The sequence below is a fragment of the Numida meleagris genome, chromosome 19 (assembly GCF_002078875.1).
Source record: "Numida meleagris isolate 19003 breed g44 Domestic line chromosome 19, NumMel1.0, whole genome shotgun sequence".
Taxonomy (NCBI): domain Eukaryota; kingdom Metazoa; phylum Chordata; class Aves; order Galliformes; family Numididae; genus Numida; species Numida meleagris.
Genome location: NC_034427.1, coordinates 8,829,817 through 8,841,559, shown reverse-complemented (window position 1 = coordinate 8,841,559; position 11,743 = coordinate 8,829,817). Strand labels below are relative to the sequence as shown.

Here is an 11,743-nt window from a genome sequence, read left to right as displayed (position 1 = left end):
CATTTTGCAGTCTGATTGAGCGCTTACGTACAGCCCAGTCTAACAAAAAACTAAAGTCTGAAGCTGCATCCGATAGGTGATGGATTTATTGCATGCCAGGAAGGTAATGGGGCACGTGAGCGTGGCAGGGCCTCTGCAGCAGGACAGGCTGCAGGCGTGCAGGCCTTGCTGCCACGAGGTGGTGCTAAAGTTGAAGCAGAAGGTGCTGGGAATGTGTGGGGTTGCGGGCTGCAGCCTGCATGCACCCATCCTGCACGCAGCTGCCCTGCAGCAGCAATGTCACAGTGCAGAGAGGGGATGTAAGGACATGAGGACATGGCCAAGCGGGAGGTGCTCCCAGCAGCTTCTCCTTCCTCCTCTGCAGCTGCAGTGCTGTTTGGGTTTGTCTCCAGCTTTGTCTGCTGGGTTCTGGCATTTCTCTGAGTCTGTATACGCATTTGGAATGAAGGCAGAGCTGGAGCAGGTCTTTCATTTTCTTTTATCCCAGGATCTCAACCTCATCTCCCTCCAGAACTGGAGATGCGATGGGGACCGGGCTGTGCCCCAGCTGCAGGGGCCCTGTTCCTTTCCAAAATGCCACAGGGCAGGCTCTGGAGACACGTGTTGTTAGCAGCATCCGCTGCTCTGGTCTCAGCCTGGCACGTGCCCTCCTTGTGGATTCAAGTTGTCCAAGAGGCATTTGGAAACAGTGCCAGACTAAGGCAGCGTATGCGAGCTATGTGTCGTTTGTTCCTATTTTTAACATCCTGCTTTGGCCTTTATGAAGGGTGAGAACCTTTTCCAGAAGCAAAGATACTGGAAGGACAAAAAAAAAAAGAAAAAATCCCAAAGAGGCAAAATGTAGAAAATGAAAGCAAATATTTCTCATGCTGGGCTACTGCAGGAGCTCCTCTGACAGCAGAGAGTGGTACAAGGGCAGCAGCAAGAGCCAAGGGTGAGCAGAAAGCACAAGTTATTTTTGCCCAAATACGTGAGTTAATCAACAGCCAAAAGGCTGAGTCCTGGAAAGCAGCATGGGGCAGCAGGAGGGAGAGGGAACATTGGTCCCTGGTGGGGTGCTGGCACTTGATGGCAGAGCAATTTGCTCCTCCAACAGAAAGCTCTACAGAAAAGGGCCAGGGGGTCTTTAGGGAGGGCTATGGTACCCTGCTTTTCCCTCCTGTGGCACCCGGTGAATCTCTTGCTGTCCCAGTCTGGTGAACAATGCATCAGGAAGGGAAGTAAAGGCTCAACTGTGATTCCCAATTCACCAAGTTGCTGGCGCTGTGCTCTCTGGCATGACCCTGCCTGGTCCTGGCAAAAACACTTGGCCTCTCCTTGGGTCACTCTTAGCTCTCTAGGTGCAAAACCAAATATCTGAGTGCAGCCTTGGGGCTGCTCTAAGTTCTTCTGAAAGTTCTGGATTTCTTCTTGTCATTAGAGGTGGGAATGGAATGGAATGGAATGGAATGGAATGGAATGGAATGGAATGGAATGGAATGGAATGGAATGGAATGGAATAGCTGGAAGGAGCCTTCAAAGATCGAGTCCAACAGCTCGATCACTTCACTGCTAACCAAAAGTTAAAGCCAATTATTGAGAGCATTATCCAAATGCCTGCTGAACACTGTCAGGCACAGCTCAGCCTGCGCGAGGGGCCCTGAGGTTGGTTTGGGGAGGGCTGGGGTTGTTGGTCAGGCTCCAGCTCGCTCGGGTGAAGCTTTGCTGCGGGGTTATACGGGGACGTGCTCGTGGCCTCGCCGTGCAGCTGCCAAGTGAAGCAAGGAGCCCTGCCCTCCAGCGTTGCCATTAAAATACAACAAACGTGAGCTAAAGCAGCGATATTCCTCTCTACGGAAAAAATCTACGGGGAGATGAAGTGGCCCCTTGGAGCACAGCCCGGACCTGCGGCAGCATCCTAAAGCGGGACAGCAGAGCCTCGAGCCAAGGCTGTGCCCAGAGCTGCTGGGGCTGATTGCCTGGAGTTGATGGGTCTGCAGGAGCATTGCCATGGGGCAGGTGGGGGGAGCTGGGGACGGGCTGGCTGCTTGCCCTGCGCTTAATGAGTAACTGATTAACGACCAAAACCACGGGTGAGAGGGGGAGGAACCCCACGGAGAGCTGCACCTCAGCATGTTCCGTGCAAGGCTTTTTCTTCGAAAACAACGCGCTCTTCCGCAAAATCGAAACAGACGCAGCAGCGCAGAACTCGTTCACACAGATATTTATTCATTTAGGCTACGATTGTTAAGAGTAAGAGGCAACGACAGCTTTTCCCCTGGGGGAAACACTTTTTTTTTTTTTTTTTTTTTGCTTGGCCTTTTTTAAACCTCCCCGCACCAAAGCCTGAAGATCAGCCCAGTTTTCCAGTCCGCCGCGACCCACCCCGACCGCTCCGCGCGCGCCGCCCGCAAGCCCCGCCCCCTACAGGACGGAGTGGGCGTGTCTATCCACTCCCCCCAATCTGATTGGATGCGCGGAGAGGGGCGTGGCTATCGGCTCTATATAAGCGGGTCGGGGGGGCGGGCTCGGCAGCGCCGCGGCCGAGGCCGTGCGGAGCGGACGGGGGTGCTGCGCTCCCTGTGGGCGGGGGCTCCGAGCGGCCCCGCCGGGCCCTATTTCCCCCTCCCCTTTCCTTCTCCTCCGGACCCTACCGGGCCCTGGTGCCGCCCAGGTGCGCTGCAGGGCCTTCAGGGGTGGGTTGGGGGTGCTGGGTGGCTGGGGTAGCTCGTCTGCGAGCATCGTTACAGGGGTGGGATGTTGGGGGGGACGCGAGGAGGGGGCTGCTTTGGGAGGGGCCGGGTGGATCTGGTTCACCCAGAGGGTTTGAGGGACCGAGTTGAGCCCGCTGGCTGCGGCTGCTGTGGTCCCATGTGGATGACACGTGGGGGTCAGCCCAGGCGGTGCCGTGCCTCAGTTTCCCCAGCGCTGCAGCTCAGTGTGGCTGTGTGACCCCGGTGGGTGCTGGGCTGCACCCCCTGCACAGAGCCCTGTCCCATGCCCCCACCGAAGCGCTCCTTTGTTCCTTACGCAACTTCACGCTGAGATTTCACAACTCCCGAGCGTTGACCCAAGGAAATGAACAGGGTTGCTGCAGAGAAGGAAAACAACTGCGCTGGGCTCCAGGAAGTTGTTGCACTGAGGCTGTGCAAGCAGCTGTTTTCAAGGGAATTATTTTGGCATTGCACAAAGCTCTGAGGCAGAGCTCTACAGCTGCAGATTAACACACATGGAGGACTCTGTATGCTAGGCATCATACCCAGCGTGGTCAAATCTCTTCTAAAACGATCAATCTGATCCCTTTGCAATCATGGCTGCTCCTTTACTTGCAGGTTTTCCATCAGCACAAACCCAGGACCCGGAGCCATGGCCTCCATCCCATCGAGCGGCTCGCTTATGGCCACGCACAACTATCACAGAAGTAAGAGCAGAGCACATCGGGGTGTGGGGAGGCAGTGGCAGAAGCTCCTTGGCAAGGAAGGAGGATGCCCAGCAGCTCTGACCAGCTGGGGAGCAGTCGTGCCAGCTCCTCTGCCTGTTATAGGGTTATGAGTTGTAGGCCGTTCTGCACAGCTGCTGTGGAAATGAGCTGCAAAACCACTCTGGGCCATGGCAGTCACTGGTGCCTCTCTGGGGAGCGGCTTTCTGCTCTGAGGGAATTAAAATATTCCTTTTGAGCTCAAACTAGGAGCAGGCTTACTGCGGTTGGGCTAAAGTGGTGCAGGTGAAGTGCAGGAATCAGCATTCTCTTGGCCGTGGGACATCTGTAAAGGCTTCTGAAGTGTTGCTTGCGATGCCAAGCCATTAAATAACGTCCTTGGGGGTGGAAGTGTTTTCCTGCAGAAGTGTTCAGGTCCTTTGTGTTGGCCACCTTGCCATCCCTCTGTATTTCCTTCCTGATGGCTGCAGTCTCTCTGCAGGGCGCCTGAGCTCCACATCCAGCAACAGCTCCTGCAGCAGCTCTGAGTACGCCGGGGAGGTCGTCCCCCACCACCCGGGTGAGTGCATAGGAACGCATCCCCTACGCGTCCTAGCAAGAGCGTCCTGCATTTGGAAATCTGTATGGAAGCACTGGGGGCAGCATGCAGCTGTGCACCCAGCAGAGCTGTCCCAGCCTCTCCTGTGGGGTGGCGGTGGGACTGCCCAGTGTGCACTGACCTCTGCTGTCCCCCAGGTCTGCCCAAATCTGACCCCGGCCAGTGGTGGGCCAGCTTCTTTTTTGGGAAGACAAATCACCCGGCCATGATGACCGTGTCAGGGTCCCCAGAGAGGTGAGTACTTTGCTCTGATAAAGAGATGAGGACAGAGCCACCGGGCAGCACCCAGGGACATCCATGCAACATCCCCATGGTGCATCCTGACCTGGGTGGTTGGGAACCACATCCCCATAGTGCATCTTGACCCCATGGGTGGCATTCTGTGGGCCTTCACCGCCTGCTGTTTGGCTGTGGAAATAAAGGCAGGTGTAGCCTAAAGTGCCCTGCAGCTTTCCTGACCTGATGTTTCGCTCTGTTGCAGCTTGGGAGCGCTGCCAGTGCCCATGGGGCCCCTGGCGTGCGGGCTGGTGCCAGGAGCAGGACGCAGGCGGCATGCCAGTGAGCCAGGCATTGGGCCCTCCTCCTGAGCTGCATAGCCCTTCCCTTCCCCGCAGAGCTGCTTGCAGATGAACGTGCTGCTTCGGGGTAAGACAAGGCAGCGACCCCCCAGCAATTCCTACACCGGCCTTTTACTATTTCTCAATGCAACCGTGCCATTTCTGTGCCGATTCGGTAACACGTTTATTGACTTTGTATTTGTATAATGGCTACTAATAAACTCAAGCAGCCTTTTAGAACGTTGTGGGTTGTTCTTCACTGGTGGTGAGGGGTCTGCCAGGCTGGGGCCAAGCCATGGGTGTGGATGGGACAGGCCCTGGAGGCAGCGCAGCCTCCATCCAGTGTTTCCAGCATGGCTGTAATGCTGGGAGGGACTTTTGCAGGAGGTGAGTAGCTCTGAGCCAGACAGCTCGGTCATGCCAGCATGACTCACTGGTGCAGGGGTGTTTTGCATGTGAGCAGGATCTGGCTTTACCACTGCAATTCTGCAGGCGCCTGCTGCACCTTATCCTCCCTGCGTGGCTGCACAGTGTCCCTGCTGGTGCTGCACGCATTTGCTCCAGCAGTGCCCAGGGTGTGCTGCTGTGTGGGGCTGTTGCACTTCTGCCTCCTGTGCTTGGGGTGGGAGCACGTGGCTGCAGCTGAACCTGGTCTGTGTGGGGCAGTGAGCGATTTGGGAGAAGACTGAGCTCTCTAAGAGCTGTGGCTTATTCGGGGCTTGCATTCTGTGGGTGTGACATCAAGGTTGGAGCTTGGTCTTCCTGCAAGCATGGTGGCATTTTAGGGGAGGGGGAGGAGTGCGGGTTTAACCAAGATGGGCAGCATTGGTGCATAGCTGGCTGATGTTTGTGCTGAGCTCAGCTCTGGCTGGTTTTCCCATCAATTAGTCTGTGACCCTTCTGCTGACCAGCTGATACCTGAGGCGTGCTGCTCACTGGAGCACTATGAAAACAGGAGCCTGCAGGTCCCTGTGTGCAGGAGGGATGAGGTCCCAGCTCCAGTCGGAGCCCAGCAAACCTCTGGGCAGAAGCAAACTTAAAGATGTGGATTCCTGCTCCAGTTTGCTTTTAGCAAAACGTCTATGAGAAACCATGTGTGCCCCGGGTGAAAAAAGGGGGAAAAGTCATTTTTATGTAAAAGCAAGTTGAGGTGGAAACAGGGTGAGCATGGCCCTGGGTGCAATCCCAGCATTGCTGCTCATCCCCGGAGTGCTGAGCAGGGCTGATGCTGGGAGCAGCAGGTCTGTGTGCTGCAGATTCCTCATAGCAGCCCCGTGTTTCAGAGGGAGAAATGTATTTTTGTTAAGGCTTGCAGCCACAGGGGCTGCAGATTGTCAAGTGTGGGCACAGGCAGAGTCAATATTGCTGTTTGCTCATTCATCCCATGGTTGCTGAGGGTCAGATCGAGTTCCTGGGTGAGGGTTGAAAGTCTACCCCAGAGTTTTGGGACCAATAGCAGAGTGTGCATCATGCAGCACAGGACCGAGTCCCTCCTGCTGTGCCTCAGTTCCACTGTTGATGATGCTGACTCGGTGCTTTCCAAGAAGTAAGTTTGCTAAAGGCTGTGATGGACTTTGACTGTACAAATCCAAACTGTTTGAACAGCCCTGTGGTTGTTCCGTGCCCAGCACCAAGATTTGTTTCTCTGCCTTGTTCTCTGGCAGGGAGCTGATCTTGGGGTCCCTGGAACCCCCAGGCTGGCTCTGCTGTGTGCAAGTGTTCCTGACCCCATTGGCTGCAAAGCAAAGGGAGCTCTGGGAAATGGGCTCTGGAGGTTTACATGGCCTAGAAAGAGAGGATGGAAAGGCTGAAACTGGGTGCTCCAGGGCTGAGAAGTCTCTTCTGTTCTAGTGAAGTTGATGGCATTTCTCAGGTTCCTCCCCAAATGCTTCCTGACAGATGCATTCCTGTATGCTATGCCCCTCTAACGTATAGAGTAATAAAAATACATTTGATACACGGAATGTAATCTATAATAGGCTACATTCTTCCTGGTGGGAACAGAATGGCTTTGTATTCCACCGAGCCTGAGTGGGATAATTGCTTTAATTAATGATAGAGCAGAGATGCACAAACGCTTCCTCTTCCCTTTGTGCAACAGCACCGCTTACGCCCTTGTCTCAGCCTGCTTTCTAAAGCACAATGGCAACAGGGTCACAATGAGCACCCAGAGCAGTGCGGGAGGAGTTGGTCTCTGTGTGGATGGGTTGTGGCCTTCAGTAAAATGTATCTGAGAAATGGCAGCAGGACTCGCAGCTGGGTGCAGGGAGCCTTGCAGTGGGTGAGAAGGGATGGGATGGGTGCAGGGTGGGTGCGTGGGAGGGCAATGGGATCGCAGCGGGCTCTGGGTGATGGGGGAGCTCTGGGGTGATGCTGGGCATGCAGAGGGATGGGCAGAGGGGATTGATAGGAGCGGGGGTAAGAATCCAGGCTGGTTTCCCAGCACGAAGCTTGTGCTGGGTGTGTGAAAGGGAGTAAGACGAATTTCATCTGTATCGATCAAGAATCAATCATTATAAAAGCGAGCGGGCAACAAGATTTGGATAGATTTCTTTTATTTCTTCCCTTTTTCCTCTAATTACAGTCTCCGAGTAACGGCGACTCCCCTTGCATTTCACTTTTGAGCAACTTCTCTGCTTGCCTTTCTCCTTGTTTTCCCATGGGATCCGCGTTACACTGGGGACCTCTCCCAAGACACGGGTTGGGGAGCACTCCCCCTCCCGTTTTTTCCCATCTTCAGCATCGGGCAGCTCCAGGCCGGCGTGGGCAGCTGCTGCCACCTACCGGGACGGAGCCGCCCTCTGCCCACGCAGCTTCGGGCCGGAGAAGGCGCAGTGATAACGCGGGGCCGTGCTGGGAACGCAGGGCTGCTCCCGGCTTTTGTTCTGCCTGTTGCGTTCTGAATCGTCGGTACGGAGGGTAACGAGTGAAGGAAATTGCCCCAAGCTGGCGTTCGATCAGCAAAACCTGGGAAAACGGGGTAATTTTTTTTGCAGAAACCAGAGCAGCGCTCAGCAGGACCCAGGAAACTCCTGGAGCAGCGTCTCCTTCGTGGGATCGAGGGAAAACTTCACTACCCTTCACTGAATGCAGAACAAATCCGTTGCTAAATAGTTTTGCTAGGGCTTTGAGAGGGGCCGTGTCAACGCTGAGTGTGCTCGTTAAGTTCCCTGGTCCTCGTTTCTTCCTCTGGATGCAGCTGCTGTTCCTGCCGTCAGCCAGGCACCACCAGCAGCCCTTCTTCATCTGAGCTGATCAGGAGGCAGGGGCTGGTTTTGCTCCGTGGTTCAATAAGAGCTGTCCCCAGGATGAATGTGGGCTTTTCCGAATTCAGAGGTGTGCCCAGCTGCCAAAACGCAGCAGCATCTGGAAGAGCAGGAAGGAGCTGTATTTTAGCAGCAATGCTGAAAGGATTGTGGGGAAGGGGAAGGAGTTAAAATCTTCAGAAGAAACCCAAGTTTAGGGGAGGAGCTGCTGCACTGGACCTGGGGATGTGCGCTGTAACCCACGGGTGCTGTGGGAAGTGGGGCATTTTGTGATGGTTTTCCCTTCAAGGATGAATTTTGGCTGAGAGCCCACGAGCTGCTTTGGCTTTGCAACAGGATGTGCAGCGGAAGGTGCTGCTGGCCAGGTCACCTAATCCAGCTCAGAGTGGCTGGGAATTTTCCAGCCTCTGTTCCCCTGAATTTTGGATGTGAATACCCACAGGCACCCAGCCGTGGGGTAGGTTGCTGCAGGGATGATTTCCCTGTCTCAACCCCATAACTTGTCCATTTTGTGCAGAAGGGGTTTCTTGAGGAGCACCCCCGTGGCATGACCTGAGCCACATTCCACCACCCATACCCCAGGTGGCCCTGAGGACACTTCTAAAGGCCTTGACCATTCAGCATTGCTGCCTCAGGTCACTGCGGTACCCAGGAGCTTGATGGTTATGATGACCTGAAGGAAGCTCTGGGTTACTCATCCTAGTGCTGCCGTTGAGTCCCCGTGTGAGCCCAGCACAGCCACGTGGCACACTGCTGTCCCCTCAGGGTGACACCGGACACCAGCCCCAGCTGGCCGGGTGGCGAGAGGGCTTGGGCATCTCGCTGTTACTGCCAGAAGTTATTTTTAAACCACTGGCTCCAATTGAAGGTTATCAGCATCATGTGCTGACTGCAGGACCTCAGAATACTCCCCTCCTCCTTCTTCCCCTGTCTTTCTGTCCCACAGTGCTGTCTTTATTGTCCCTCTCTGGATCTGCAGCATGAGCTGGGAAACCTGCTTGCATGGAAGGTTTTAAGGAGTTTTCTCCTGTTTTATTCTTGGTGCGCTCCCAGGCAAATGCACAAAGAGCATCTGGCCGTTATGGGGCCCCAGAAAGGGTGACCCCAAAGCCAGCCCCACAGAATGGTTCCCCATTCCAAGAACCACCGGGAGATGTGGAAGAGAATCCCATCCATCACAGCTGAGGTTTTACCAAAGTGAGAATTTGACTCTGTGTATGTATTTCCGTGTTGCAAGAAGTCCTGGCCATAGAAGAAGGGAACCCTAACAGCATCCCCCCCTTCTGTAAAGCTGTCCACTGGAGCTCATCTGCTATCCCTGCACTCTGAGCTGCCCCTCCAATACTCACAAGACCCTGTATTTCTTCTTTTCAAGGCAAATATTGTTTTGTATGGGGTGAAGAAAGAAAACAGTGACCCCTCTGCTGATCCCGTGGCCAGCCCCTGTGAGAGCAGGGCATCTGGGCTGACATCGGGGTGAGCATCCCTGGTGGCTGCTATCAGCATCACCCAAACCCCCTCCTTCAGGTGGGACCTGCTGCATTTCACAGGGAAAATTGTGAGAGCTCATAGAGCTGAACACGTTACTCACAGGAAGAAACCCCCCCCAGTACCAAGGCATCAGGCAGGCAGCCTCGGGTGTCGGCATCCCAGATACATACAAATTACCAGCACTGCGGATTATTCGCTCTCACACCATGCAGGGCCTCCTGGGAAAAAAATCTCAGTTATGATGTCTGGGCAAATGGGGATTTTTGTACAGTTTAAGGCATCAGATCCTAACACGGGGGCTGAGGAGCTGGGAGGAGTGGAGGTGATAATGGAAGGGGTACAGGCTCCTGCCAGTCACCATCACAGCACCTTTGAATGGCCTTTGGGGGAGGTCTCCATTTTCTTGAGCGATCCCAAATCGTTTGGGGATGGCTTTTCTAGGAGAAAGCCTGAATAGGAAGAGATACACGAGAGTTGTTTCAGCTGAGTCCAAAGCTGAAGCTGGAAGGATAGAGACAGGGCTCCGAACTTCCCGTCACTGTGCATTTTGCCTGCTCATGTCTCTTCTCCTTCACAGAGCTGAGAATCAAAGGATGGATGAGAACTAATTTCCAGCTGCTTGGTCCAACACCGTGGTGAAGCACTTCTGCTCGGGATGCAGGCGCTGGGGAAGCCCTGCTCTGCAGCACACGGCTGTGGCTTTAAGGCCCTCAGAGCTGGGTGTCAGGTGGCTGACCCTCATCCCGATTAGCCAGGTCTGGCAGCTCTCTCCTATTCCTGTCCTGCACTATTTATAGTGTGACGGGCTGTCGGGCTCCGCCGCGCTGCAGCAACGGGCAGCCCTGTTTCTGTGCCTCCTGCCTGTCCTTGCGTAAAAAGAGGAGATTATATTTTGGCAAAGCACTAAAAAATGGGTAGGAAGAACAAGGGACTTGTACGCCCATCCCTGCTATGCATTGCCACACTTGATGTCCATCCCCAGCACGTCCAGACCTGAGGTAATGCCCCTGCTCCCATCCCAAAATGAGATCAATGCCTTTTAATACCATTTAAACCCTTCCTTCTAAAAGCTTATTTTTACTTTTTTTTTTTTTTTTTTTTTTTTCTGGTACTCAGTACTGCACAGAGAATGCTGCATAAAAGATACTTTTCCTATCACTTTTCTAAGAAAATACCACCAAACTGTAACATTCAGAAAAAATACTCTCCCTTTAAACTTTAACAAGGTGTTAGTACCACTTCAATCTACACGATGCGTAAGTGTTTAACCCCGAGACTGTGAAGTGAGAGTATGTGACTTCACTGTTAAACCCGCTGGAAGATGTCTGGCCCACAAAATTGGTTCGGACTATTACATAGATTAATTCAAAATTAGCTCTCTTTTGACCTGTTTTTGGTGTTGGGACAGAAAATGTTGCATTACCTCGTAACTGCACAGCCGACATGGGTATAAATACTCTGACCACCACCTGATATTTTTTAATGCAAAGGAAGTGTGATGGTATTGCAGGAGAACATTATTCATGGTTTCCTTATCCTAGGACTTGAACCTCATCTCCCATTAAATTAAATGATGCTCACAAACCACAGATTCTTGAGTAACAGCCCTACAGATTGCAAGTGCAGAAACATATTTTGCTCTATTTGTTCCTTCCTTTGCTCCTGGGCTAATGCATTTCCACTGAGGCAGAAATGTGGGTCAGTGCCTGCAGTGCTGTGCCCGGGGACATGCATGCCCCTGCAGTGACCTGTCCCCTTCCCACTCGCTGGGAGCCCTGGGCTCCGTGCCCACCCCAGCTCCATCCCTTCACCCCCAGGCTGCCATGGGGGTTCCAAGCCCCCCTTGGTCTCCACCTGCCCTGCTCCCCCTGGATGAGGAGCTCCTTTATTTCCACTCACTTACAAAAATTATTTTTTTCTATCTCCTTCTATCCCTCTGTCATCCTCCTCTCCCTCTACCTCCCTAATCTGTCCACCTGCTCCATCCCTCCCTCTCCCACCTTCATCTTCCATCCCTACATCTCTCCTGGCTTTCTGTCTTTCATCTCTCCACCTTCCTCCCATTCCTCTTCCCACCTCTTCCATCCCACTGTCTCCTTCCTACCTGTTCTCAATCCTTTCACCTCCCATCCCTCCATCTTCCACTGTTCCATCTCTCCCGTTCCTCCCATCCCTCTATTCCTCTTATCCTTCCATTTCTGCCAGCCCTCCATTTCTCTCATCCCTCCATCTTCCTCCCATCCTCTTACCTCCCATCCCTATATCTCTCCTCAGTTTCTCTCTTTCCGTTTTTCCTCTTATTGTTCAATTTCTCCCTCCATCCATCTTCCTCCCTTCTCTTTACCTCTTTTCCTTCTGTCTGCTCTCTCCTCTCTCCACCTCTCTTCCATTTCTCCTATCCTTCTACTCTTCC

The 11,743-nt window shown here is 53.6% G+C and overlaps 1 protein-coding gene across 1 annotated transcript; it reads left to right on the top strand.

The window, feature by feature from the left end:
* PPDPF (pancreatic progenitor cell differentiation and proliferation factor) lies at positions 2,507–4,813 on the top strand. The gene is made up of 5 exons (XM_021417001.1): positions 2,507–2,653; positions 3,312–3,400; positions 3,900–3,977; positions 4,154–4,250; positions 4,498–4,813. The coding sequence occupies exons 2-5, from the start codon at positions 3,346–3,348 to the stop codon at positions 4,601–4,603; spliced, it is 336 nt and encodes a 111-aa protein (XP_021272676.1). The 5' UTR covers positions 2,507–2,653; positions 3,312–3,345; the 3' UTR covers positions 4,604–4,813.

Excerpts from the sequence above, each read along its gene's own strand:
- PPDPF (XM_021417001.1), top strand. The coding sequence starts at position 3,346 with ATGGCCTCCATCCCATCGAGCGGCTCGCTTATGGCCACGCACAACTAT. Across the intron at positions 3,401-3,899 it reads CACGCACAACTATCACAGAA|GGCGCCTGAGCTCCACATCC; the intron begins GTAAGAGCAGAG and ends GTCTCTCTGCAG. Across the intron at positions 4,251-4,497 it reads GTGTCAGGGTCCCCAGAGAG|CTTGGGAGCGCTGCCAGTGC; the intron begins GTGAGTACTTTG and ends GCTCTGTTGCAG.